This window comes from Crocodylus porosus, unplaced genomic scaffold (genome assembly GCF_001723895.1).
Source record: "Crocodylus porosus isolate Cpor-Errol unplaced genomic scaffold, CroPor_comp1, whole genome shotgun sequence".
In the NCBI taxonomy this organism is placed as follows: Eukaryota; Metazoa; Chordata; order Crocodylia; family Crocodylidae; genus Crocodylus; species Crocodylus porosus.
In genome coordinates this window covers 3,916,316-3,944,100 of record NW_017728928.1, presented here as the reverse complement: position 1 = coordinate 3,944,100, position 27,785 = coordinate 3,916,316, and the positions used below count along the sequence as shown (strand labels likewise).

Here is a 27,785-nt window from a genome sequence, read left to right as displayed (position 1 = left end):
TAAAGCCTTCTTGCATTCAGTTGTACATTGCTCTGTACATACTCTGCCAAAATGTTGCCTTTCCGCTATTAATATTTGCCTTGTGTTAAAAAAAATTTAAAAAATTACTGACGATAAATAAACGTATACAGCCTTACATTGGTCCTGTGCGGTTGTTTTGTTGTGGACATAATTGTGTAGGAAGACGACTTGTTTTTAGACTTCTGCGTAAAAGTAGCAGAGTTTAACTTTTGTCCAGTTGAAAATTTCCGTTATTACTATTAAGATACTTTGATTTTGACCTTCTTTTGTTACAGTCACTACAGGCTCTAACTGGTGTCCCTCCTCACCCTACCCCCCCGATATCTTCAAGTATCAGCAAGTGAAAAATGGATCAGTGTGTCATGGCTTTCCCTCTCTGCTACATCATTTCTTCATTTGGATGATGCTCCCATTTTTTTAATGGGATTAAATGGGAAATCACTGTAAATTCATGCATTTGAACTTTCATATAGTTGTTTTGAATCAGCCAGTTTTTGTGTATCTTCAGATCCGGCTGTAGCAATGAAATCAGTGTAGTGCTACAACACCAAACTCTTTACAGCAAAACCTGCCCCGAACCTTTCTTCCCTGTTTGTGGTGCTGTGCCTGGCACAGCTGTGGAGCTCCTCTCATCCCATAGAAGGTGTCGAGGACGCAGAACATCTCGGGCCCTGCTCGTTTGACGTGAGGCCAGCTGGGACAGCAAGTCAGCGAAGAGCTCCCTGACCTCAAAGTTGTCTCCTGGAATTGTGTGCGACTGTGGCTCGAGGTTCGTGCACTTTCTCTTGGTTGGGAACAGGGGTTCTGCAGGCAGTATTGGGCGGATACTTTTTAAAGCTGCTTCCTTCCTGCGCGAGAAGCTCTGATTACACAACAAGGAAGCTGACACAAGGGAGCAAACTTGCATGAAGTCCCATTGAAGAGTGAGTCCTTCCTTTGCTGACCTTGCTGAGCCATTGCAGGGCCAGTAGCATATTGTGCAGGAGACGCTGAAATTCGGGTTTTTGTTCCCGTGCTGATGGTTAGTTCCTCAATACCAGCTCAAGGGCAAAGTGCTGCAGGAGCAACTACTGAGAGAGTCTGTCCAGGGGGACAGATGTGTAAATGGGATAAAGCTGGCTTGGTGCCTGCCTCTGTTCAGCAGCAAAGGTGTTGGGGAGAGCAAGGAACTCTGCTTAGTATTGCAGATCCTAGCAAGGCCGGGGGATTGCCTGCACCTTACAGGGGGATTCAGCCACTCTTGCTATCAAGAAGTTCCCAAGATAGTGAAAGCTTGTCCTTACAAATGGTCTGTGCTGTCAAGGGATAGTCTCTTCTTTCCCCTTCTCCCTTTCAATACATTTAGAGGCTTAGCAGCCTAACAAGTCACATTTACCTGGAAAAGCATATTTCCTAAAGCCACATGTAACACAACTTTTCTACACGGCTGTAGAATTTAGTGGGGAAATGTATTCTTCTTCGTGTCAGTCTCTGCTAGTGCTTTGTGTATATGTCCTGTAAAGTGCTTGATAAACGTGAGCCAGGAAAACCACCAGATGGGAAGGGGTGTGCGCTTTAGCCTTTGCATTTCAATCAGTTTAAATAATTAAAGCTGATGGTGTACCTTTAACAGTCTGGACAGTTTGGGTAAGCATTAGAAGCATCCAGTCATCAATACTGCAGTGATGAGCATACTGCAACAATGCAGATACGGGTGTATGTGTTTGTGTGTAATGGTTTGCCTTTTTTTCCCCCTCCTTGCATTTCTATAAAAACAAGTTCACATCTTAGCACCATCGGCTCTTTGGGGCAGTAGCAAGAGTTCACAGAGCAAGAGTTGAAGTGCACAGTTCATTTCACGGTGTGTTTGAAGATCGCAAACTAGTCCTGTTAGGGCTATGTGGCCACTGGATCTTACCGTACTTTTTGCAAGTGGTTGTGAAGGCTTGTCCTTTTGTCCCTGGCATCTTGTTTTAAAGCAATAAAAGCTTAGAAGCCCCAATTTATTTTTCCTTTGAAATCAGCGTGTTAGAAATAATGCCGTGGGTTTGCCCATTACAAGGTGGTCCAGTGAACAGACCCCAGGACTACAGGATGATTCGTGTTCCTGACTCCTGTGCGTCCTCATTGCAAACACCTTTAGATGCGTCTGCTAACACAGGTTGCTGATGCTGGTGAGAAATGTGCTAATGCTAGTGCAAGCAAGTAACCTAATTTAGACTTGGGGCACTTTTTTTCACCTTCCTGTGGTGTGACAGTAGGACTAGTGTCATAAGTTTGTGCTCCTTTTTTAACATTCATGAATATGCAACACGGGAATCCGGAGGCTGGGCTGGAGGGATTTCTGAAGTGCATGTCATGCTGGTCAGTGCATCAAGCTGGACAGAGCCGTTTATCCGCTCTCTGGAAGCAAGGTCCCTGGGATGGGTGGTGGACACAAATGAACGACTGCTGGAGCCTTGTAAGAACATCTGCCGTGTTCAGGCTGGCCTCTGCTGTGCTGCTTGGCTTTCTCCTTCCTCCCCCACAAGCTGTTTTTATGCTAATCCTGAATACCAATTACATGATCAGGCGCGGTTCAGAATAACAGAGATCAGTCCTTTATGGCTCCTTGGTTATATATGACTCTGCTTTTAATGTTTCTCTGCCTAATGTGTGTAAGAAGGGTTTTAATTCTGCTCTCTTTTCTTCTCCCCCCACCCCCCCCACCCCCCATGTGGGCATGCTGAGTGCATGAACTTATCTGCAGGGTAACCTCCATGGCAAGCAGTTTTTCTTGCCCTCTGTGCTGTGAGTGATGAGGGCACCTTGGCCCGAACGAGAGTAGCTGTGAGCACATAGCTGCCCCACCCTCTGGCAAGCAGACGCCAGTGGCAGAATCGGAGAGAGAGAATCCTTACACTTGAGGTCAGCAAACAAGATGCAGAGGATTCAAGATAAGGAATCAAAACATCCAGAAGAAACGAGAAGTGCACCAAATGAGAGGCAAAAGAAATGCTTCCCACCCCCTCACACAGTAATGCATGGTCCTGCCAAGTGTTTTGCTTCTGGGAGGAAATGAAGCTGTTTTGATTAAATCTTATTGAGGACCTGATCCTGCAGTTGGGTGAGCCGAGGTAAGCAAAGCTCTGCTGTCGCAAGCAGAGGCTGTGGGTAAAGGTAAGCGAGCAGGCGTAGTAAAGGGATCGAGGCATGGGCAGACACTGAACATTTTGCAGAATGTAGAGCGGGAGGGAAAACAGTCATCAGCACCCACAGGCCGTGGCTGTAATGAGGTCCTGCTGTGATGAGTGCGATTCGGTATGGGGATGTTAGCTAGCACAGGCAAGTTTGATTTAATGAAGGAGCTAAGAGCCATGAGAAACTCTGGTGTCCTATTCAGCAGCCTCAGAAACAAACACGAGTTTCCAAAACTCACTTGTTCCTTCTTTCCCAGCATGGTGGACTCTTCTCCTCTCTGGCCTGGAGCTAGAGACTCGTCAGTGTGATGCTGAACGCTGCCATGTTCACCACTTCCAGCTGCGTGCTTCTGCTCTCAGCTCCCCACCCAGGACAGGGCAAGGCCAAGCCCTGTGGGTGTTTTGCCCATGTTAGACTCTGCGCTGCATGCCCTTTCTTATATGACTGCAGTTTGGGAGGCAGCCAGCTTATGTAAAAGAAAACCATCTGTATGCAGTATCCACAAGAGGAAGCAGTAGTGGAAAAATGACTTTGGGTGGCATGTGTTTTAGGATGTCTCGCTCTGAAAGCGGCTTCCCAGCATTTCCGTGATGGAGGACAATGACTTACTGTTTGCGCATTGAACGTGTGCCACCCTAATGTTGTTTGTGGGATGGCCCCAAGTTTGTGCAGTCACTCTCCAGTGACTCACCCCGTCAGGCCATTATGTCAGCAAGCACTTCCATAATCAGAAGGTGGGATCAGTAGTGCTGGCACAGTGGGGAAGTCTGTCTGTCAGACAGCCCAGCACCATACAGTTTGGGTTGGTTTGCTTTTTACCCTTTCTGTATGGAAACGAGTTACAAAGGGTCCAGATCTTGGGGTGTTATCCTAGCACTTCAAACTAGCTGCAAAAGCATTAAACAAAGCTGGAAAGCTTTTTCCATCTACTGACTAAGAATTGACAGAATTAGAGCCATTTCCTTCCTGCCCCTTTTTGTTCTCTCCCTCCACAAATGTAAAAAAAAAAAAAAAAAGACTTTCTGTGCAAAGCAACGTTAGACGAGAGCTATCATTAAGGATCTTTCAGAAGAACCTCAGATCAAGATTTCCGCAGTGACGTCCCTGTTATGTCATGTCTGGACTTCGTAAAGTGTGGCACAGAATGAAGAGGGAGTTTCCTTTTTCATTTGTATGTGCAAATTGAGTAGATTTTGCCCCCTCCCCTGAAGACACCAAGCAATGCATGTTTGGGAGGAAGAGGCAGTGAGTTTCAGCACAACCTTGTGCACCAAAGAGCAGCAGGTAGATCCATCTTTCTCAGTTATGCCCTGCAGTATCGCACAAAGCAACGTGGCTGTACAGGTGTAACAGAGCAGGATTTGTCCCAGTGTCGTACCCTGTATGCTGGGCAGAGGGGAAGAACTGCTCATGGACCCAGGAGTGCCAAAGTAATCAGGTCCCAAGTTACTTGGGTCCAACGTGTTTGCTGTGTCCTTATAGCACTGAACACTGTGTGTGATGGCTGTGAAGCTCTTTGAAGGGCTGAGCACTATTGATGCAAAAAAAAGTGTGAATTTATTTATCCAGGGGAGAGGCGGTGATTTCTGGGTGGAGGTGGATGTAGCCATGTGCAGGTTCTGTGCAAACTGTCCAGCCTCTGTGCGCGGTGACATATGTAGGTCTTGACCTACGGATCCCCCTGCTTCTGTCCTGAGATCTCTGTACTGCACAGCTCTCTGCTGCACTCTCCTGACCCAGCTGCCTCGGTCTGAGGCTGCCTGAGCGGGATCTTCCGTGGGGGGGGGGGGGGTGATTTTTTTTTTTGGTGCGAGTGGCTGTCCAGTGGGCAGCATGGCCACACCATCAGGACATTTTAAAATCAGGAAGCTAATATGTTAATCCAGCCCTCCATGAATCAAGCTTCAGCATGAATGTTGCATCTGGAAGGGGAAATCCACCCAGACTCTCCAGCCAAAGAAAAGCAAGTTCCTTCTCCTTGGGATTGTATCTTTCTGTGGATTGCATTCTTGCGTTCCCTTTCTCTCATCACACCCTACTTGTGCTTCCAGACCTTTGTTCTGCTCAGCCTCTCCCCCACCAGGGATTTTGCCAATAAATCGCCCTGCTGGTTACCCTGCAGGATGCAGTGAAGTCTTCATCTCCCCTGTTTTTTTTTAAATTGTTTTTGTGGAAGGTTTTGCTGCTTATTATCCTAAACTGGTGATACATCAGTGCAAAAGAGCCTCCGTGCACAAATGTCAGTGACAAGCCATCCTGAATGGAGCAGTTCCTGCTCCATGTTGAGATTGCTGAAAGATGTTTTCCTTAACTGGAGAACTCCCCAGCTACCTAAGTCAGCAGGAATACATGCATAAAGGGTACTTAGAAAATTTAATATGCTAATTAATTCCCCCCAAATAGCACTCATCGAAGACTGCAGCCAGATAAATTGCTTTTGTTCTTTCCTGTTCACTGAAGCAGAGGGCTGGCATGAAGTGGCAGGATGACAACCAGCTATTCAACCGGATCCTAGCTTTGTACATTTCTTCTTTATAGCAGGCTAAATTAATCCTTGGTGTTACTCTGCTGGAGTCAGCTGGAGTAGCAAGGGATGAACTGAGTCTAAATGGCTTGCCTCTGGTAGAGGTGCTGATTGCCTGGTGTCTTACTTGGGGAGCCAGAAACCTGGACTTCTGAGTTTGGTTCCAGCTTTGGGTGGGGTTGGGCAAATGACCCAACAACTGTAGCTTTATTTTCACCCCATCTTTTCCTCAACCCTGCTCTTACCCTCCTGTCATTTGGGGGTGATGGTATCTACCTAACTAGTTAGTCCCATGGGTTAGGTGGGCTTTATAAAAAGCACTTTGAGCTTTTTTTTTTTTTTTTTTTAAATGGGAAAAACCCACTGTTTACTACTGATAGAGGATCCTGCAGAGTGTCTTAATGGGGGAAGATCATGGGTTCAGACCCTCCTGTTTTCCAGTTATTTGCTTTTGTAGTCTCTTGTATTTGCTTTTGCAAGCAATTTCAATTAAATGACTTCAGATTTTGGCACTGTGCTGTGCGAAATAACCCCCATATGTTTAACAATTTCTTGAAGACAGAAAAACTACTTAGAATACATTTTTTTTTTTTTAATGCAGTTTTCAGTCTGTGTTTCCCCCTGAGTTTCTCTCGGGAGGGATTTCTCTTTGCCAGACATGACACATCCAAATGTCACTCCATCTCTCTGGCTCGGCCTGTGTGGGGTAGAACTAGACGGTCAGAGAGGAGCTGAGCGTGATGATGACAAATAGGACAAATGGGTTATAAAAGCAAGCAGTAAAAGGCACAGCTAGTTTGAAATCTGTTGGTGATTGCAGGACAGTAATCCCCTAAAGGTCCTGTAACATTTTAAAGCAGCTGTGCTGAACTGTTATATTTACAGCAGAGTGACAGTGTTATAGCTACCTGCTGGGTTGTGCCATCAACAGGAACTAAAGATGAGGGCAGAGATGCCAGAGGGATCAGAAAAGTGTAGCCCTCTTTGTTTCTGTTAAATTGGACATTGCTCAGTTTTAGATGCACAGGCTACAGTTATGTCACATTTGTCCCAAGATGCACAGTTTTATTCCCAGAACAAAGTGCAGTTGTTCAGACACGCATGTCTGTTGTCCCGGCATAAATCCTAAAAAGGTTCATGTTTATCCTGGAACACTGCAAAGTGTCTTTGAACAGTTATCATCATTGAATCAATGGCAAAAAAGCTGTCTGAATCTGGATTTTTTCCTAATCGGGCTGTTGTGTGTACGGGCCAATCCCAGGACATTTGTGTTCTGGGACAAACATGGGTACAACTTTTCCAGGGACAAATGCAGCATCTGTTCCTAGGCACAGCAGGAGACCTGATGCGACTGGAGCACTGGACTGTGAATGCAGGAGCACCTGAATTCTGACCCTGCCGTTTATGCTGACTGTCCCTCTGGTTTGGGTAAAGTACTTGGTCCCCCTGTCTGAGGGCATGTCTGCAAAGGCAAATTTTATACTGGTATAAGGTAAAGTGTGACTATGGATCACTATAGTTATGTCAGTGCAGCTCTCCCTGTGGACTTGAGTGTAAGTTTGCCTTTTACTGGTTTAGTTTAAGCTGCTTTTGAAGTTATTCTAAGTGAGCTCAAGAATCACTGCTACTCCTGGATGTTAATATCCACATGGGGAGCTGTATTGGTATTACTGGTATGATTTTCCTATTAGATAAGTCCTCTGTTTTCCTGTCTGAGTGTAATGGTACTTCCCAGCAAGATTCATAAGGCCTTTACAGATTACAAGCATCAGATGGCACTGATTTGCTGCTATGAAGTCAAGGACCTGTAAAGCATCATGGGGAAACATTGCTCCTGGCAGGATGATGGAGGGTTCACATCTGCAGTGGTTGGGGTGGGGGGGTACCCAAAATATAACTGTTGTTTCAATTTCTACAGCTGAAATTGCTTGTGGCTGCTGGCAGACTGAAGTCGGAAGGGATCGCAGCTCGGGGAGAGGCTGAGTTTCCGTAGCCCAGTCACTGACCCCTCTGCTGAGCGTGTCAAAAATTGGCCCAGTTCTTGTTAATGGGGTTTGGACATTTCAGTGTTATGTGGCTGTTTGTCCACTGTGAGTTGGACAGAGGCTGCTGAACAGCGCTCACTCCTGGTGTGAGCTAGATTTGCACTTTTCATCTGGATGGTAAAGGGCTATTTCAGTCAAGGAGATGTAGCTTTGCAAAGCTGCCAGTGCAGTTGGACACAGCCAATGTCGGAAAGCCTTTAGAAAATGGTGCAAAATCTGCTTCAGAAAGGCCTTTCCACCACACGAGATACAACATTGCCTCCAAAATACCACACAAGAAAATTGACAGTGGAGGGGAATCAAAAGTAAAAATCCTACTGAAGCACAGAAGTGCTAGCATCGGTGACTGCAGTTACGTTTACATGGAAGGCATTCGCTTTCTGTGGCTAGCAACATTTAAATCCTTATTGTCACTGCCATCACCGTCTCAAAGACAGTGTTTCATGTTTGCTGCTTGTTCTACCTGCGGGATGAATTTGTCCAAGATGTCTTGGAGAGTAGCTTAGCACCGTGCCATGGGTACAAGCAGAGCAGTAAACGGCAAACCAAGAAGCTGCAAGCCGGCACAGACTGATGGACTGGCATCCTAAAGCCCGACACAGCATCTGTCAGAAGACACTTCCGCAGTTCTCAGGATGCTACGTTACACAGCCAAAATGACAGGAAATTACTTCTGAATTTGAGGGGGTTTTTCGCTTTGTAGAGTGGCAGTCGAGAGAAACTGCATTCTTTCTGAAAACCGACCGAGAGTTGGTGCTAGTGAATTCCTGTAAATACCACAGAGCAGCAGAGTCTTTCTTAGGGCATTTCCCCAAATCTTACGCTGTGGCGTGCAGCTGGGATAACGGGAAATAACAGCTGTTTGTTCACAATCTGTAGCAGGCAAGATAAGTGAGCCCGATGTGCAGTGTAGAATGGGGGTTGATTTCTGAGAATCCCAGAGATTTTACAGAAATTACACTGGCATTGCATAATTCAGGGTCTTTTAGTTAAATCAGTATTTGCTGCTCTTTAGCCAATTCAAGTGTGTCCACGCCCAAGGGTTTCACTGATTTAAAGCTGGGATTGAGTTCAGTTGGTGCAGCTTCTGGGTATGGGGAAGTCCTAAAGAGTGGCGCCAGCTCCACAGGAGCAATGACAGCTGTTTTCAGCCCGCAGGCAGATGCATAGAGTGCTGGGTGGTTTCAAGTGGGCCTGGATATTTCTTTCTGTAGCTGTGCTCCTCCCCAGCTTCCCTACCACGCTAGAGAGACTCGAGCCAGCTGTGTGGGAGGAGATGGAATAGGGATGGGAATAGTAATAGGGTCTAAGGCTTTTGTAAAGCTAAAATGCACTTTTCGTAGTGAATCTCTTGTGGTTAATCGGCCTCTTGAAGGCTCAGGTCAAGCGTAGTGCCTGTTCTTAACCTGGCAGGGGAAATGCCATGCATCTGTGTCCATGAAGGCAGTTTTCCTAAAGCATACCCCGGGGGGTACTGCTCTTCTGGTGTGGTTCAGTACCTGCCAAGGTGTACCGGCTTTAAGCCCACTTTATGGAAATGGGAGGCTCCTCCCCAGCTTGCTTCCAGGGCTGTATGGCTAAGGGCAAGCAAAACTTGGAGGCACCCAAACGCCAAGCCTCCAGGCTTGGGCCTGCAAGTAGGATGCCTGCCAAAGGATTTTGCAAACGTCTGAAGCCTCAGGTGTGGGTGGAGGTTGTTTTCTGATAATAGGACCACTTACGGTTCTGGACTGCCTCACGGGTTTGGAATTGGATTTGGCTATTTTGGCTTGGAACATGGATAAATTTAATTTAAAAAAATCTCTTGTGGTTAATCTTGGGTTTGAAGGCTCAGATCAAGCATCGCCTATGCTTACCTGGCAGGGAAATACCGTGATCACCGTGGTAGCTATCTAGTTGCTCCCAGGGAAGACCGGTTTGCTGGCAGGGGATAGTACCCATTAGGCGATGCATAGTTAACCTTGGCTTTAATGCCCACTTTATGGAAACGGGAGACTCCTCCCTAACTTGGTTCTGTGGCTGTATGGTTGAGGGCAAGCAAAACTTGGGGCATCTGCACCCCAAGCCTCCAGGCTTGGGTTTGCAAGTAGGATGCCCACCAAAGGTTTTGGGAACATCTGAAGCCTCAGATGGGGGTGGAGGATGTTTGCCGGTAGCAGCCACTTCTGGACTGACTCGTGGATTTGGTTCTGGACTGACTCGTGGATTTGGAATTGATTTGACCAGTTTGGCTGGGAATACAGAGGATTAAAAAAAAAAAAATCTCTTGTGGTTAATCAGGACAAATACAGTGCCCCAAGCGACCAGCTGGCTCTTCCTAGAATAATTTGGGTTTTGCATGCTGCTCAAGGTCTCTGTCCCATGTGGGATGCTCTGGCAGCCCTTCCTAAGGGTGTCCACACACACAAGCACTCTGATAACACATCTAGTCTATCACTGAGGCCGTCTTAGCTGGAAACGGACACCTGGAGTCCTGATGGCCTCTTCCCTTGTGCGGCTCTCCTCTTCCGTACAGGTGTCCAGAACATTTATGGCAATGGAGGTGACTTCGGCAACTCACCTGGGACTGATGTGGCCTGGCTTAGAGTAAGCCAGGTGGGGTTTGAAAAGGCTGTGCAAAATTTCGCCGGCTGTTTTATTCTGGTTCTGTTTTGAATTGTTTCGAGCTCAAAACAGCAAAATCAGAATGAAATGAGGGCAGTTGAAATGTTTCAAGATGTTTCAAGTTTTGAAGCTGGGCTTGCCTGCAGGGAAACAGAAAGTAAGGAGAGGGAAGAGTGGGGAAGGACTTCTCTGACATTGACTGTGACTGTTTGGCTGCCTGATAGCTGCTGGTGCTACTGTGCTGCTTACTAAGTTATTACCTGTTGCCATTTAAAGTGGTGGACCGGGATGAGGCTGTAGGGGAGGAGGAGGCCTCATTGGGGCACACTACCATGTTGTGTAGATGCCCCAGCGCCAGTGAGGGCGTGCTTTAACACAGTCACGCATCACAAGTTTTGCTTGTCAGCAGCTTGAGGTGCAGTTTCCCAGAACACCCTGCACCTATTTCCTTGAAAGCTGGCAGGCGTGATGGCCTCAGCAGGGGCTAGTATGCCTGCAGTCATTGGCAACACATAGGGGGTGCACATAGGTGCACATGCACCCCCTGAGCATGGCAGTGCACCCCCTATGAAAAGGCACTGCTGACACTGATGGCAGTGCCTGTGGGCAGTCGCTGCTTGCTCCTTCCTTCCCCCCGGCTGCTGACACTGCCGGCGGCATCTGCGGGTGGTCTGCGACCAGGATCGTGCCCACATTGTCTATATTTCCTCAAAAATCTCCCTGGTTCGAGTTGCTAAATCCAGAAATCTGTGGCTTAGCTGGCCAAGGCCCTCCATAAAAATCTCCTCTTTTAATTAATGTCATCATATTCCTCATGGGTGCTTCTGCTTTCGGTTTGCTGATGCACACTGGTGTATATGACTGTTATCACAGCTATCTTGATCACCAGTCGTACGCGCTAATCGCTGATGAAGGTGGGGAAAGAGGCAAGCGATGAGATGCTGAGCTACTGTCTTAGGAAATGGGTGGTTTACAAAAGTGACCTTATGAGGGGAAAAAGAAATTGGCAACTGCTCACATTATACCAAGAAATGCTTCAACCACTGCATAACAAGTTGGCTTTTGTTGTTGTTGTTGCAGCACATTTCAGTCCGTAAATTATCGTTAGACTTGCCTAAGATCGTGGAAGGAACCGTTCAGTTCCCTGGCGTTGACTCCTCATCGCCAGCTGCTGGGGTCGGCCGAGGGAGCTACACCCCTGTGCCACAAAACAACGTAAAAGAGGTCGGAGTCGGGTCTAAAGAGCTTGCTGCCAGACTAATGCACCAAAATCTCTCTTGCTACTGTAAGTGGAGGCTGAAACAGGAGAATGATATAATACCTACGCTTGCAGCTGGGGATTTTGCAGCAGGATCTTCCCGTGTTGGTCCTTTTTTTCTCCCCCCCACCACTGAAAGCAGAAGCTACTCATGCGTTGGGGGCTGGGTGTGGAAATTGCAGGGAGAAGAGGAATCCAGCTACCCTGGCAGGCTAGCTATCAAGCAGGCAGTAGAAAGCATATGCCAGCTTACCAGCAAGATCAGAAAGGAGTAAGAGTCTGGGACTGCAGAGTGGTGGGCAGAAAGAAAGAGGGAGCTTAGCACTGTGAATGAAGGCTGGGTTTGCTAAATCTTTCGGGTCTTTCCCTTTGGTCAGATGAAGGTAATTAAACATTCGGAGGAGGTCCTGAAAGCAGCGCTCATCTCCAAAAACACGCAGCTTGCGAGGCTGTACGAGAAGCTTGAGCCCGGGGAGAAGCGTTTGCTGGATGAGGCGTTTCAGCCGCACAGTGCTCTCTTTGCACCGATCACGCTGCATTCAGAGTCAGACTGGATCTCCTCGCATCCAGAGCCCACGCAGGACTTCGAGCAGTTTTACCACGACCGTTACAGAAGCACGCCAACTTCACAGAAAAGTGCCATTTATGTACAGCCCATTGGTAATGCTGAACGATCTCTGAAACAGACCCAGGGTCCTAATATGCCGTTCCCATAAAACAAAGTATTGATTTATGTGTTAGTTGTAATCCCCTAGTTAAGTTGTGTGTTCCAGGTTTCAAAGAAGAACGCGCTACCTTAGCTCCCGGGCAAGCCGTCTAGTGCGTAGGACAGGAGGTGCGGGAATCGCGTTTTCTGGGACCCACTCCTGTTGCATCTGTTCAAATGCGCAGCTGGGAATAATTCCCGTAGATCCCTGGGCTTAGGGACGTTTTTAGCTTTGCCCATGTGAGTTGTCCCCGTTATAGTTAAAGGGATTATTCATGTGAATAAATGCAAGTATACCTATAAATGCCTGTGGAATTAGGACCTTGATTTGGGCCTCAGTTCACCTATGCTTAGATGGGTGAAACAAGCTTTATGGGAGTATTGTGAAGCCTCATGAATATTCACAAAGTACTTTGGGCTTCTGCGTGATTGGAAAAAAGCAAATTACTGCTGTTATTGTAATATATTTTTTGGTAGTATGTTGGGTGCAGGCATGTCAATAATGGTGGCAGTAAATAACCTGTGAAAGATTTCAACCTTTCTGTTTTTCTGATTTTGTTCTAAAATATATGTATAATTTTGAGAGAAAAATAAATCTGGAAGTTTAAAAAAAAAAAAAAAAGAATAATCACAGTCCTGGAAAACGAAACATACTGCAGGAGAAAACAGGTCAGCAACAAATGTGATGTGTTAAACTTCAGTTGCTGTACTCCATCCTTATTTAATCATCTGGTTAAGGAGATCTGCTGTTCCCTCCTAGCTGAAGTTTTAATTACAGTTATGAGCACTAGGCTCTATACTGAAGTTCACAGATCTGATGTAAAAGTCTGTGATACCTATTGTGAATAACACTGTTTCTTGTACGTTTTTGATAGTGGATATTTGATATTGGTCGAGGCATTTGGATGCAATGACAGTGAGCAGTACTTTTTACTTTTAAAATAACCGCCCCCGTAAATTACCGCCTCATCACAATACAATAGTTATTTCAACTGTGACTCCTGTTATTATGTGCTAGTGTTGTGTCCCATTACCGTAGAGTAATCTTAGATACTGCTTTTTGTTGGTCAAGGCCAGAAGTTAAATAAAGGGAGTCTTACCATTGTGTGGCAGCAGAAAAACTTGACGTGTCTAATTGCACTGTGTTTTTATAGTGTTGCTCCTATTTTCTTTTGAGGATTTGGTGTAAATGTGAAACTTGCTAATGAAGTGTTACGATTAGCGTTCTTGTGGGGGATGTTTTTTGTATATGATTTGATTACTTGACCTACTAAAGCATACTTGTAACCCAGTGTCATTTTGGCTAATTGTATAGGTTCTTTTGGTGATTCCAGAGTTAGTCCAGAGAATTATCTGAAATGGCTGAAGGATTACTGTGAAGCCTTTTATTATGGCCTGATGGTAAAAATCCTGGACCCAGTTCCTGTTTCACAGGCAGCTTGTGCTTTTCGGGTAAATGAGTACACGCATAATCTCCAGATTCATGCAGGTATGTGGGGAGGGAACCAGCGATGTGAGGTTGGGAACCTTCTTATTGCAAAAGTGCTAGGTTAGCAAAAAACCAAGCAAACAGTGTTCATTCACGGTAAATATTAGAGGTACAAGAAGAAAACATTTTAACATGATATGGTGCTCAACCTCCGCAGTGATAGGCCCTGTAGTGTCGGCCGAAGACAGATCAGCAACTTCACGTTCCTTGGAAGTAGGTCTGCAGAACAAACGTGGCTGGTAAAAGGCCATCCCTGGTTAGGTATCGAGGGAAGAGGTTTGTCTTAGACATGTAAGCACAGGTGTAAGACTTGGTTAACCAGCATCCCACTCCCAGCTCTCCGAGCTGACCTGAGTCTTCAGCCTTTATTCATATGAACAAGTTCACTGCTGTTGGAGGGTTTACTTGCACAAAGGAAGGCAACCAGATCATAGTTTGAAAAGCAGCTGACTTAATCTGCTATCCCCATATAACATGGGCCCTCTGGTAACCAAACTCCACGCATCAAAGGAATGGCCAGATAGCCAAATTGTCTTTTGTGAACGACTGGTTATTTAAAACTAACACGTTTACTCGGTGATTCTAGAGGTCAAAATGATGTTAAACCAAAATGCATTTTATTTGCATATGGCTTTGAAATGCTTCTTGACCCAGAGAATGTGACTTGTGGTGATCTCTGTCGTGTAACTATTGGTTCAGTGGGAATTTCCTGACACCTCCACCCTCCTAAAGGCCTTTCTGCCTCTAACAACTTTTTGCTACTAACAATTTGTAGTAGATTCAAGCATCTATTGTTATTATCAGCCTGACTGCTCTGGTAGAATAAAAACTCACTACCCTGAAGTAACCTGATTCCTTATGGATCCAGTCTTGCAAGCAGAACTCCTTAAATAATTTTATGCACATGAAAGGCTTGGAGAACTTGACTGCTTTAGCTGCATTAGATCCTCCTCTTCAATAGTGTGGCTTGACTCCTCTGTGCTAGACTTATTACTGCTTTCCTGTGTGGTGTGTAATGCTTTCTCCTGTTTCATGCAGGGGATCTTCTGCAATTCCTGAAGAAGAGGAAACCCAGGGATGCTTTCTGTATTGTGGGAATAACCATGATAGATCTTTATCCAAAGGAGTCTTGGAACTTTGTCTTTGGACAAGCTTCTTTGACAGAAGGTATTTCAATTTTACATCAAGATTATATATGTAATAAGAAAACCTAAAATGACTTCCAAAAGATCAGTTACCAGCACAGTAATAATGCATATCAAATGCAAATTTGTATGGAAAATCTATGAAGAGGTATTCAGTGGAATTGCTATACATTTTATGGGGATGTATTTTTTAAGCGTGTGATACAGTGCTAACTCATTAAGTCAAAAATCAGTATGTTTTAGGCAGTCAAGCAGTGAAAAAATCAATAGTTTTGATTAAGGTGCTGTTAAGACATTATTCATAACTTAAAATACTTATTTTCACTTCTGTGCTGAGTGCTGCTTAGTAAATAAACGGCCCTAAAGGGTTTTGTTTTTTTCCATAGACTTACCTATGAGTTACAGAAATATCAAAAAACCCCAAGCTTATGTTTTCAAGATAGTTTGCAAGATACGTTTTCAAAATATTTTTTTTTCATGACCTACTGATGAAATAAGGCTATTTTTAAGCAAAATACAGTATGAGAATAAAGGAAGGGTGGAACACGGGACCTCATGCTGCCGTCAGACTTAAGTCCCAGAGCAGTCTTAAATGTGTATATTATTTTTTCTCTCTTTTTTTCCCCCCCCCCCTTACAAAACACTTCTCTCTAGAGTATTAATCCATAATATTTTTCTGTAAAACCACTGAATCTGGCTGTAATAGTATATTACATGCATGATTCCTGTTGATTATACTAGGAGTTTAGGCCACAGAAGATTTTCAGATGGACAGTTGTGGTTTTTTCTTTTCTTTTTCCTTTTCACAACATTGCAGGGTGATTAATTCAAATGAGACATCAAAATTCCACTAGTAATTGCAAACATGGATGTGAGGAAGGGAGTGTGTAAACTGTTTGGCAGACCTGAGTCATCCCAGCCTTTCCTCGGTTAGTGTGAATCAGCTGTGCCACAGAAATTATTCATGTCCCATTCTCTGTGGAGACTAGGGCAGTGCCATGTCCTTATGTCTTCGCTACTTAAGACCCAGAAGGACGAATGCAACTTAGGTATGTTCAGTGCCCCCCTAAGTTGTCTTTTAGAGGGATCTGTTCTACCAAAGCCATTTATAGCATATTGCTCAATCTTGATTTCTATAGCAGTTTTGATTGAACCTTTCAGCCAGATCAGCACCAAAGGAATATATTGCATTTACTAGCTCCATATCCATGCTCATTATGGGAAAAGGGATTTTACAATATCTGTGACCCAGATCTTGAATTCAGATCTTGTAATGCAATTCAGTCATTGTAGTCTTACAATTAAGGCAGAAGACCGACAGTCAAGACTTGACATAAGCAAGCATTTCTTCACTGTCTGAGCCCCCAAGGTCTGGAACAGCCTGCCACCGGAGGTAGTTCAAGCATCTACATTGAATGCCTTCAAGAGATATTTGGATGCTTATCTTGCTGGGATCCTGTGACCCCAGCTGACTTCCTGCCCCTGGGAAGTCATCGGTGGTCTTGCGAGGTCCCTTCCAGCCCTAATGTCTATAAAATCTATGAACCTGCTTTGCTGCTGACTTTACCTGTAGCCTTGGGCAAGTTATTTAAACTTTCTGTGCCTTAGTTTATCCCCATATAAAATGTGGACTGTTGTACATAATAACCTTGGGGAAGGTGTAAATAAGGTCTGAAAAGCAAAAGCAAGGTCCTTGAATGAAAGGCACTGTACAAGTCCAATATAGTATTAGCAGTATACAAGTCCTATTTGCCCATGCAGAACGTGATGTTTTATGAGATCCCTTTTCTCATACAAGATTATATTAGGTAATCAAGTCAATGGCAGTTGTTTAGTTTGGGGTTCGGCAACGTTTTTGGTGCGAGTGCCAAAAAGCCCTGCAACCTTGACTTGGAAGATGTTGGCGTGCCAGGGTGGATGGCTGGGGAACTGCGAGGGACCCGATCCGTGTTGTGGCAGTGCAGCCCTGGCCCCTTCCCTGCCATGTGCCCTGGGGCATGCATGCAGCCCTTGTCAGCAATGAGCTGGGCTGCGGCTCTGGACCCCAGTGTACCGGTTGCAGCCTCATGGTTGCCTGCTATGAGCAGCCCAGGCTCTGGGCAGGCTCCTGCTGCCTGCCATGGAGCCCCGCCTGCCCGCAGTAGGGCTTGCAGCCTCCCCACCACCTGCTGTGAGCAGCCCAGGCTCTGTGGTTGCAGCTGCACATGCGCCTCTGGGCACAAGGCAGGGAAGGGGCCTCCTAGCTGGGCTCTAGGCAGGCCCCTGCTGCCTGCCACTGACCCCCAGGCCACTTCCAGCAGGGCTTGCAGCCTCCCTGTTACAAGCAGCCTAGGGTGTGTGGCTGGTGGCACTTGCCCAGAGCCTGGGCTGGCTGGTGCCAAGCAAAATGTCCTCATGCATCGTGCTATGGCAGGCGTGGTGGGGGTTGCCGCCGACCCCCGATTTTTAGATTGTAGAAGCAGTCCCAACAAAATTGGTGACTTTAAGTAAGCCAGCAAATATCGCACAACTAGTTCACATTGTGAGATTTTACTTTATGTTGTAAGTATGTGTAAGTTGGGTTTTGAGCAGTCTGGGTAGGTGGCTGTATGGGTTTGTTTGGTTTTATTTTTCAGACCTGTAGCATAAGGGGTGCCAGAGCTCCTCTGAGCAGAAGAGGTCGCTAGCAGCTCATGCAAAATACTTTTTACAGGCTGCTGAGAGCCCTGTGCTTTCCAGGGCAGTAAGTCAGTCCACTGTTTAAACAGTGGCCAGCTAGCTCAAAATAGATGAGGGTGGACCTACAGCTCTTCCTCCTTCCTGAGCAATCAATTGAATAGTAAATTAACTGGAAGATGGGGAAAGCAAAGGAGTGATTTTCAAACCCAAGATACTGTTTATTCTGAGGTTCGCTTTACTCAAAGACCTCAGTATATCTAACACGGCATACACAAAACCAAAAACATCATGGCAAGAGAAATGACTTGCAGGCTTGGTTTTTTTTTTTTTGTGGAAGTTTGTAACTCCACTGGCCGACATTGTCGATACGTGATTTTTGCATCTAAATATTTGCTGAACTACAGTTATATTATAGAGGGTATATCGTCCAATTGTTTGAACAAAACCTGATGAATTTTGCTTGAAACTGGCCATTGTGTTGTCTGGTTACCAGAAGCTCTTTAATTCAGAGGACTGAGATTTAGCAATGAGATGTGTAACTATAAGTGGGTCATGGCACCTAACGTATTTGTACTGGTCCTGAGATACTGGAGTATAATCATGTCTTTTTTGGTTACCCCATGGCAGCTGCTAAAGTCATGTTAGAATGAACGTCACGTTATTCTTCCTCACTCAAAATAATGTCTGGATTCTCACAATCTGCTGTGGAGAGATGAATGCTTTATGCCGTTGGTAAGCGAGGCATGCTACAAGGACATTGAAACAGTCCTTCACACCTCATAATAGTGCTGTTTCTACAGTCCCAAAATTTCTATGTTGTTAGTCTGACCAGAATACGTTTTGCTGCACTTATTTTTGTGGCATCTTCTCTAATGGAGTATTTTTTTGATTTTTCTCTTCTAAAGGCATGGGGATCTTCAGCTTTGCCAGATATGACAGTGATTTTTATAGTGCAAGCTACAAGGGCAGACTGAAGAGTGGCACGAAGTATCCTGTAGCAGACTATTCAGTTTTCAGCGGCTATTATACTCCTGCAATTACTAGTTTGCTGCTTCTGAGATCCTGCAAGGTGAGTGCCTGGTGGGCTCTTGTGATTCACTGAAAGCCTTAAAATAACTTCGTTCCTAAGGGCCTAATTCTCCTCCCAGTTATGTAAATTAGGAGCAACGAGTGAAGTCACTGGAAGTGACCCAGTGTAAATGAGAGCAGAACCTGTCTGTATCCTCCAACCCTGTACTTGAGTGGTATTACTATTTATTAGTATTGTTCCTACTACCCTAGTGCTGAGAGATCCTTGCTGAAGTCAGATCTTGCCATATTAGGAACTGTACAGGCATGTAAATGGGACTGCCCATGTGCCAGAATGCTTACAGCCTGACTACACAAGCCAGGATAAAGGCAGAAGAAGGGAGGTGGTATAACCTCCATTCGACGCCTGGGGAATTGAGCCACAGAGGTATTATGACTTGCACAGGAAGTCAGTGGCAGGGTGGGAACTGTACCTTAAGCATCTTCATCTTCTTTTGCTTAGAAGTGGTAGCTGTCCAGTACCATGTCTGTGCCCTGTATTGCAAATGAAGCCTTTGTGGTTTGAGCCCATTTTGTAGTGGAGGCTGCCAGTGTAGAGGGTGTAGGAAAGAAAGGGAAAATACAGATAAAATTAATTGTCAAGGCAAACCTGTGTTTTCAGACCTTGACCCATGAGATCGGGCACATCTTTGGACTCCGTCACTGCCAGTGGTTGCAGTGTGTAATGCAGGGTTCAAATCACCTGGAAGAATCGGACCGACGGCCACTGGACCTGTGTCCCATTTGTTTGCGCAAGCTACAGTCTGCCATCCACTTCAGCATTGCAGAAAGATATAAGGTACACCAAGAGGTTGGTAATGGAAGTGTTTGTGCTCGGCCTTGGGCCAGTGGCTGTCTGGGTCTAACATCCTGCCAGTGTGGAGCGCGTTGGAGAAAATGAAAGTCTGCTTCCTGCTGTCGGGTACACCTGGTGACTTGTGCAATACTATACAGCCAGGAACTCCTTACAGAGCGCTGTAGCTGTCAGCCCATGCCCTAGAGCTTGACATTTGAATACCACAGTCAGCATACATTATGCAGCCCCCACTAATGCTACTTTTTTTGCCTAACAATGGTTCTTGCAGGTGTGAATCCCACAGCCACACGCAGTAGGAAGACGTGTTCTCTTGGTTTTGTGCAGTTTAGTGGTAGAAATGTTGCTGTGGTGCAATGACTTAGATCTCTGTTCGCCTTCTACTTTTCTGATCCTCTCCTATGTTACTTACAAGACTAAAAAATAAAGGATCATATAAGTTCATGTACAGGAAATTGTGGTCTGAAACTTGCAACAGACGATCAGTGGTGAGGCAGAATACTAGCCCTGTGGTTTGTTGGAAGCTAAATATTTACTTGTGCTGCTAAGTAGTGGGTGATAGAAGCAGCTATTTACACAGAATCAGTGCCTTTAAGATGCAAGGCAGAATGCCTTGTTGTGAACACAGTTCACATGTTGAAAGGCTCCTAGCCTGTACAAATGGGGCCCTTGTTGTTCACAGTACAAGAAGCAGAATACAGTGAAGAGAGAGAACAGTTTTGGAGTTGGTCATTATTTTAATTTAGTCCTTCTTTGGTGCTTAGTTGAAACTAGACCGGTCATTCAACGTGTGCATTTCTTCTAGGCGTTGCTGAGGTGGATGGATGACGGTAGGAGTGGAACAGAAGCTGAATTCGGACATGCAGCAGAGGTGGGTTTGCCGAAACCAGTGGAAGCATTTAAGGAGTGCCAGGAGTGGGTACTAAAATGTCTGGATGTGCTGCAGAAGTAAAGCACTGGAAAGTAGGTAGTATCAAAAGGAAATGATCCTTTATTTAACAGATTACTTCCAAGCTGACTACTTCTAAAATCTCTCATTTGATAAGGGTCGTCCAGTGCATTGTGAGCATCTCTTTAAACAAAGCTCCATCCCTTTGACACTTCATTGAAACCATCCTCTCCCAGATCGTAATGATTTCCATGTGACCCTAAAATACTTAGTCTCTGCAATACTTCTATCAGCAAGCAAGATACAGTCTAATCATTATTGCTTTGATATGCAGCAAAACATATTTAGCATTTGTAAGTAGACATAGAATATACTTTATAAATGCTTGTGGAGCATTGTGGTGCTTTTTTTCCATCTACTCCTCTAACACTGTTGAGTCCATGGTGATAAACATCCAGTGGCCAGAGCCCTAATGGAAAAGTTTTGTTGTTCCTAGAACAACGCAGCAACTGTGGCCTGGTTGTGTTAGTTCTCTGGGCACTGTCAAAAATTCAGTGAGAAGATTCCAGTCTGCTAGAAAACCTTACAAGAAAGTTCCTCTCCTACGTGATAGCAGAGATATGCCCACACAGAGCCATTTAGGGTGAGGACCCAAGTCAGTTTTTACTTGATGTTTGCCTAGAAAATCAGGAAAAAGTCCCTAGACACTTAACTTTAGGGGCAGAGTGAAAAGAGCCTGGATAAAAGAAAAAAAGCTCGAAAGATTTAATTGCTGTGCTGTGTGATGGGTTTAATTTCCCATAGCACGATATTGTTTTTAATTACTGTTACCGAGACTCAGTTGCGCTTCCGTTTTGCTTTATTTAATCATGTTAGGATCCTTCCTAAGTCTGTGGCTGCTAAATTGACCTGCTCTCATCGTCACCCAAAGCAAGCTGATGGGACAGATTTCACGCTGTGCGCAATTTTCAGGATTATTTCTGTACTCTTCTTTGTGAAGGCGCGTTGTTCTCCCTTCCTGGCCCAGACCTGCTGGAAGGAGTTCACTTTTGATTTCAGTTTAGAAATCTGCCATTTCTAAAATGGTGAAAAATATACACCAAGTAACTTTATATGCTTTTAGACCCTTAATCAGACAAAAATATGGTCTAATATCTGTGGTTATAACGTGATTATTACCGAAGTGCCATGTTTGTGGGAATGATGCCTGCCAGGTAAATGAAAGAGCACCATTTGTTTCTGATTCTGCTTTTGTCCTAAGGCTCTAATTTTGTAATCTAATCAGTGGAGAGATCCCCACTGTTCAGGAGCAAATAATTGCAAGCACTTAAGTGCTACAGGCACTTTTTGTTCACAGGAGAAATCTCTTTGCTGTCAGTCTAGTTACCCATATGAATAAAGTTATCCAGGTACTTAGGAGTTTGCAGAACTGGACCTTAATTTTTCTGAATCGATAGTTAACAGTAGCTAAACTGTTTTGTTAACAGTAGGTTTTGGTTGCTCCCAAAAAACAAACTCCACAGGATATTCAGTACTGCATCTTCATGTTTTTACAATTTGAAATGTATTCAATGGGGAAAAAAATATTTTGGGATGGAAACGTGGTCCCATTGAACCAAAATATCTGAAGAATTCATTTGGGTCTGGCTTGTGTGCTAGATTTCATGTGAAAAAGGGATTTGTTGGAATTAAAATATTTTAAAAAATAAATGTTTAATGTATATTTTTAACGTGCATGGTCTGGTTGCTCACAGGCGTTGCAGTCGGTTCAGGTCCATAAGAAAGTTGGTTTGTAACGTTAATGGGGGAGCGTGACCAGAGAGACGTGGAATGGAGGGAAAATAGTTGAGAAGTGGCACAGTTTCTTCGTTCTGTCTTGCAGCACATGCAACCTCTTTCCCTTCAGAGGCAGTTTGTTCAATTCATTGCATTTCTGGGAAAGGGAAGGGAAATGAGTAAAAATGCATGAGTGTGAGCTAGTAAAGGGAAACCTTGCCAGGGTGAAGCAGATTGTGCGCTGGTGACTGTATAGGAAATTTGCTGATGCCAGTCTTCATAGCGTACTATTTATATAGCCTTATATAGTCAGTATTTTCAGGCAGAGGTGGCTTGGGAGATAAGGTGCCTTAAACACACATGGGAATGTACTTCCTCACAAAAGGGACGTGCTTGGAAAACAGCAAACACTGTGCTTTTGAAGGACTCTCCAGATGTGCGAGAAGCAATATTTGTTTGGTACAGTCTTTAGGCTTGGGCTACACAAACATCCTCTCCAGATGTGTAAGACTTTGCAGGTCTGCTGGAGGTGCAGAGGGAAGGATTTCTTCAGAGCTCATGTGCGGGCAGGAGGTTTTGGGACTTGCCTTCTGGGGCTCTCGGAAGCTGCAACAAACACTGCTCCCTTTTGTCATGGCTGCTTGTACCCACGTGAATCCTGCGGCTGGCACGCTGCCTTAGCAGAGGAGTTGTTCTGTCCTGCGATAGCACAGGCTGTGAAAGACCATGTGGTCACAAACCTCTGCTCCATCCATTCGTGTGCAACAAGCTTGTGGGAGGAGCAGGGCCTCGCTCTCGCTCGCACACACTCGTCTCACTGCACGGCATGGAGGATTAAAACATGGCAGGCAGCAGGCAGCTCGATGCACCGTGAGTGCACCCACCTTTATTTTGACTGCATGGTGTGTTTGATCTTAGGCTGTGCAATAGCATGACAGCTTGATTTACCACGTTTGCAATAATGGAGTTCACTTGCATGAGCTAGCCGTGAACATTTTCGTCCTTTGTTTCTGAAAGTTGTGCGCGATCGTCTGAGGCCCTGTATGGCTTACGGAGTCTGATAAAGTAAATGCAGGGGCAAGTCGGAACTACAGGCTTGGTTGCAGCAGATAAGCTAATGACAAAACGTTTGTAGGATGCGTGTGCATGAGAGAAACACAAATCCAAGTGTGTGGGGCAGTCGTGGGGATCTAGTTTACTGCTATATGTATAACTTAGATCCTGCTCCATCTGAGGAGAGGCCAGCGGGGAGTAGCTCAGCAGTCAGGCACAAAACCCCACTTAGCTCCCAAGAGGTAGGCCCGGCTCTTGTACCATCCTGGCCGCCTCGCTGTTAAGCAGGGGATGGCGTGCCGATCGGTATGTATTGCCAGCTCCTCGTGCTGCAGTGCAGGGCAGGCATCAGCCTGGGCAGCATCTTACCGCTTTGCAGAGGAGCAGTAAAATACACCCTCCCCTGCCTTCTCCCGACGGCTTCCTGAGCCCGCCTGCCCTGCCCTGCCGAGATGACGGGAGCTCCGTGTGAGACTTGCATCGCTCCTCCCTCCGCCTTGGCACGCAGCTGGGGCTGGTGAGGGCAGGATTTGGTTTTCTGGCTCAGCTGAATAGGGGGGCATTTCTAAAACATGATAACTGTCAGTACCCTTCCTTGAGGACACTGGTGCTGGAGTGCCTGTGTTCCCACCTGAGGAGGTGGGATAGCTATTGCACAGGCTCTGCTGGGTGATTTCTCCGTCTAGGCAAACAAGCCCTTACTGGTAATCCTTCGGCTTCTGGCCAGTTGCTGATGCTGCGCAGGCCGTCACAAAATGCTGCGTGACCAGCACAGGAAGAGAACCTAGGGGCAGGATTTCTGTGACTTGTCACGCTCCGCAAGCTTTACCCGGGCAAGTTGAATAGACCTCAGTGGGGGTTTTGCCTGAGCGAGGCTGCCAGAAGCAAACCTTTATGATGCGCTGCAGGAGTCGCCCTGTTATTTATTCTGTAGGTGAACTGTGTGTCCTTTACTGTGCCATCTGGGTGCTTGTTTAAAACAAAGATCGAGCATCATGTGAAATGGTCCACAGTAGCCAGCCAAAACCAGCGGTATGGCCCACCTTGAGAGCAACCCTTTCCTGCCAGAGGGCACTGATGCACTCAGTTATCTCAGGCCTGTGAAGCTGAATGAGGAGGGGGGTGTCCTGGGGCTTGAGTCTCTTTGGAGTTGGAAGGGATTCATAGACACAGGGATGCCTTCTCTGGGTTTCCATTGACAGACCATCCCTTTCAACCAGTGGCAGTTCCTACCTACCAGACTCTGCTACCTCTTGACTTCCCGTGAGACAGCTTTCTTTTTTCTTTTTTTTTCTTTTTTTTGAAAAATGGTTGAAGCCAGAGAGGATGGTAATGCTGAAAACTCTGGGAATCCAGAGATCGACTGATGTCCCGTGGAAAAGCTTCCTCTAAATGCATAGTAAGAAGAAATTTTCCATTTGATAACACTATCTCCAGTCGGTGTCAGCCATGACCAAAGGAGATGGCAGAGAGAGCAGGAAGGCCCCCATGCTATGTGCAAGCACCCTAAGGCTCAAGTCCTGTCTGTAGCATTCACAATGACTTCAAAGGGAGCTGTATCTGAGTAAGGCGAATGGCATTTGGCTTCATACCAAAAGTCAGACCTCAGGGAAAAGTCAGGGTAGATGCTTGTGTAGGCTAGTCCCCGAATATTGTCTGTGAGAGTCCTAAGGGAGGCTACGCTAGAGGGTTGCAGCTTTTACTGCTCCCCAGGCTGAGCTCACTGGACACACCAGGCTGCATAGAGCCCTCCGTGCTATACCCAAAGCTCCCTTTTGTGCCAACTTCTCTCTCTACAATTTCAGGAACTGACTGTATTTCCAGCTCCCCCATCTCCATCTGCCAGTGCCTACGTGGGTGTCCCGGGTCCCCCCCTGCCAGAGCTCCATGTGCCGTCCATTTCCCTCTTTTCTATGTCATTGTCCTCACTGCCAGGGGATGTGTGCCTCTCTGTTCCCTGCTTCCCCCAATGGCTCATTTGCCATCACCAGGGGTCCCATCCCCTTTTACCCTTAAATTGGCAGCTCCGCCATATCCTCCTGCCCTGCCAGGCATTCTCTGTGTCCTCGCTCCACTGACCTCCCCACTCTTCTCTCTTTTCCTTCTGTCTGAAAGGTAGGTCATCCGAGGAAGCAGCATTTTCAGTGTTGGGATCAGGTGCAGAACTGGGAGAGGGGTGCCATGCTGAAGCTCCTCTCAGCTGGTTGTTCACCGTATCAGCTCTTACAGAGGTGGCCAAAGCTATTGAGTGTGCTAACCCGATGCAAGGGGCTCCACTTGTCCTCAGTGTACCCGTTGCAGGTTTTCCCATATCAGCGCTCTGCCCATTGCTATCTAGAAGGCATTTCTCTATGTGTAAAGCAATTAAACTATACTCTGCATGTGTGGCTAGCCAACTCTGTGGGTTGCTAGTGTGGAACCAGGGCCCCTGGCCATCCTCATCCACCTTTTCTTGGCTAGGAGAGCTGCAATACAGGAAATGCAGCTAGTTATGTAAGTTGACAGATGACACAACAAGGAGCAGTGGTCTCAAGCTGCAGTAAAGGAAGTTTCGGTTAGATGTTAGGAAGAATATTCTCACTAGGAGGGCAGCAAAACACTGGAACAAGTTACCCAGAGCGGTGATGGTAGCATCATCCCTGGAGGTTTTTAAGACCTGGCTAGACTAAGCCTCGTCTGGGATGATGTAGCTGGGGCTGGTCCTGCTCTGAGCAGGGGGTTGGACTGGATGTGACCTCCTGAGCTCCCTTCCAGCCCTCCTCTTCTGTGATCTGTTTCTATGAAATCAGAAGGATCTTGGTCCTGGGGCCATTTTGGGACCTAGTAAAACCTGGCTCTAAGCGTGGTACAAAAAAGGAACCAACAACCTTAATGATGAGAAGTGAAACATTGATTTCCTTTACAGCATTTCAAAGGCTTTGTTTTGATGACCTTGGGCGGGCAAGAATATGTTTAAAAATATAAAAGGCAGGTGCTCCTGCACTGTTCACTTTGGGGGAGGAGCAAGAAAATGACTGCTGAAGCTGTGTATGGGGAGTTGCTGGGGAAGCACAGCTGCTCTGAATGTCCAGATGATTTGTTTCCAGACTCGTGTCCATCCTCACGGTGGCTTTGCGTCTCAACTGCGCTGCCTGATGGAACCGCGGCTAGCAGCCGCGGTTGGGCAGGGCGCAACGATGAAGGGCAGCGGTGTCAGCTGAGTTTTGATGGAGGTAAAAGTAAAGAAAATCATCCTCTTTGGATCTGTCCTCTGGAGGTGTGCGTGTGTGATAAACCTGGTGTTTATGGCTGTGGCTTCTGTGACAAAACCAATGATTTAGAGTAACCTGGACTGTCACTCAGTTTTGCTCACTATCATGACTTGTTACAAATGCAGCTTGCTAGCTCCAGTGTTGGACTTCACATCTGATTTTATTAAAGCTGACTTAAGGAAATTTGAGAAGCAATTTTCTGAGAGCGTGCACTAAATATTTGTTTGACCTGGCAGCCAAACTCTTTAAATACTGTGTTTAGGTTGTGAATAAAGCAGCGAAACAGGAGGGGAATTTCTTTTGCCATAGTAATTCTAGAGGGCACTCAAAAACAATAGTAGTTTCAACGTTTTTGGATGCAGGTGGGTGCTCAGATTGACAGCATCCAAGTTCTGTGAATCTTCCCTGTGGCTCCTATGGGCATAGCACACTAGAGGGAACTCTTCCCCACTTTATCCAGTAGTGGAAGTTTCCCAAACCTGGATGTCTTCGGTTTCTACACTGAAACTAGAGATGAGCCATGATTTGCCCTCAGTGATGATTACAGGCAAAACCTTATGAAAAGAATAGACTGCACTTGTTGTTAATGCAGCACTTCAGTAAAAACTAAGAGCACTATCTTGTGGTGCTGTAAAAGAAATGAATGATTAATTACTCTGTGAAATAAGGGATGGATGGTTGAGATGTGGCATCCTTTAGCTGTGCTGCAAGCTGTCACTGCAAGTCTTTCCTTCCAGATTTTTCCCATGTAGGTTATTACTATAATTTGTTGGTTTTTTTCCTCTTAATTTTGGCTTGCTTGTTAAGACCATTCTTACTTAAGTTCCTATGTTGGTAAATTTTCAAAGGGGAAAAATTAGCTTTGGATTTCTTTTCAGATGAGAGAAATAAGGCCTGGAAGCTCTTCTTTCCAGTCTCTGCAAGCCAAAAAAAAAAAAAAAAGGGAACTTTTTGAAATTCAGGTTTTGCCTATTTTGACCAACTTGATACCTGGTAGATCAGGACATCGAATACCAACAAGGTAACATCTAATAGGAAGTTTTTACTGACTTTTATGAATGCCCATTTAGCTAAGATACTTTAGAAATAAGTTCTTTGTTGAAAACCTCCCAAACCTTTCAAATATTTCCTTCAAACTCATTTAACAATAGACAGCTGAAAGACCTGTATATTCATAGATTTCATAGACATCAGGGCTGGAAGGGACCTCGGCAGATCATCGAGGCCAGCCCCCTGCCCAAAGGGCAGGAAGTCAGTAGGGGTCATAGGATCCCAGCAAGATAAGCATCCAAGATACTTTAGAAATAAGTTCTTTGTTGAAAACC

At 45.6% G+C, this 27,785-nt stretch overlaps 2 protein-coding genes and 1 long non-coding RNA gene across 7 annotated transcripts in view; 2 read left to right on the top strand and 1 right to left on the bottom strand.

The window, feature by feature from the left end:
* The first annotated feature begins 10,979 nt into the window (after window positions 1-10,979).
* On the top strand, window positions 10,980-22,090 carry AMZ2 (archaelysin family metallopeptidase 2). The gene is made up of 7 exons (XM_019542358.1): window positions 10,980-11,638; window positions 11,989-12,271; window positions 13,633-13,806; window positions 14,845-14,973; window positions 18,515-18,678; window positions 19,300-19,476; window positions 20,297-22,090. Exons 2-7 carry the CDS (start codon window positions 11,989-11,991, stop codon window positions 20,441-20,443), a joined length of 1,074 nt encoding a protein of 357 aa, XP_019397903.1. The 5' UTR covers window positions 10,980-11,638; the 3' UTR covers window positions 20,444-22,090.
* Window positions 22,091-22,923: 833 nt separating this feature from the next.
* The window catches only part of ARSG (arylsulfatase G), an 87,521-nt gene continuing 82,659 nt past the window's right edge, over window positions 22,924-27,785 (top strand). For 2 of the 5 annotated variants that reach the window (XM_019542354.1, XM_019542350.1), the window contains exon 1: window positions 22,928-23,058. The gene's annotated coding sequence lies outside the window, so the exon portion shown is untranslated. Of the gene's footprint in view, window positions 23,059-27,785 lie in introns of all 5 variants that reach the window. The other 3 variants (XM_019542355.1, XM_019542353.1, XM_019542351.1) reach the window with 3 other exon arrangements.
* The window catches only part of LOC109314954, a 20,259-nt gene continuing 19,467 nt past the window's right edge, over window positions 26,994-27,785 (bottom strand). Inside the window, exon 3 of the long non-coding RNA XR_002102396.1 lies at window positions 26,994-27,171. This is a non-coding gene — a long non-coding RNA (uncharacterized LOC109314954). The remainder of the gene's footprint in view (window positions 27,172-27,785) is intronic.

Coding starts and splice junctions, on each gene's coding strand:
- AMZ2 (XM_019542358.1), top strand. CDS start 11,989: ATGAAGGTAATTAAACATTCGGAGGAGGTCCTGAAAGCAGCGCTCATC. Junction 12,272..13,632: donor CATTTATGTACAGCCCATTG/GTAATGCTGAAC, acceptor CTAATTGTATAG/GTTCTTTTGGTGATTCCAGA. Junction 14,974..18,514: donor ACAAGCTTCTTTGACAGAAG/GTATTTCAATTT, acceptor TCTCTTCTAAAG/GCATGGGGATCTTCAGCTTT.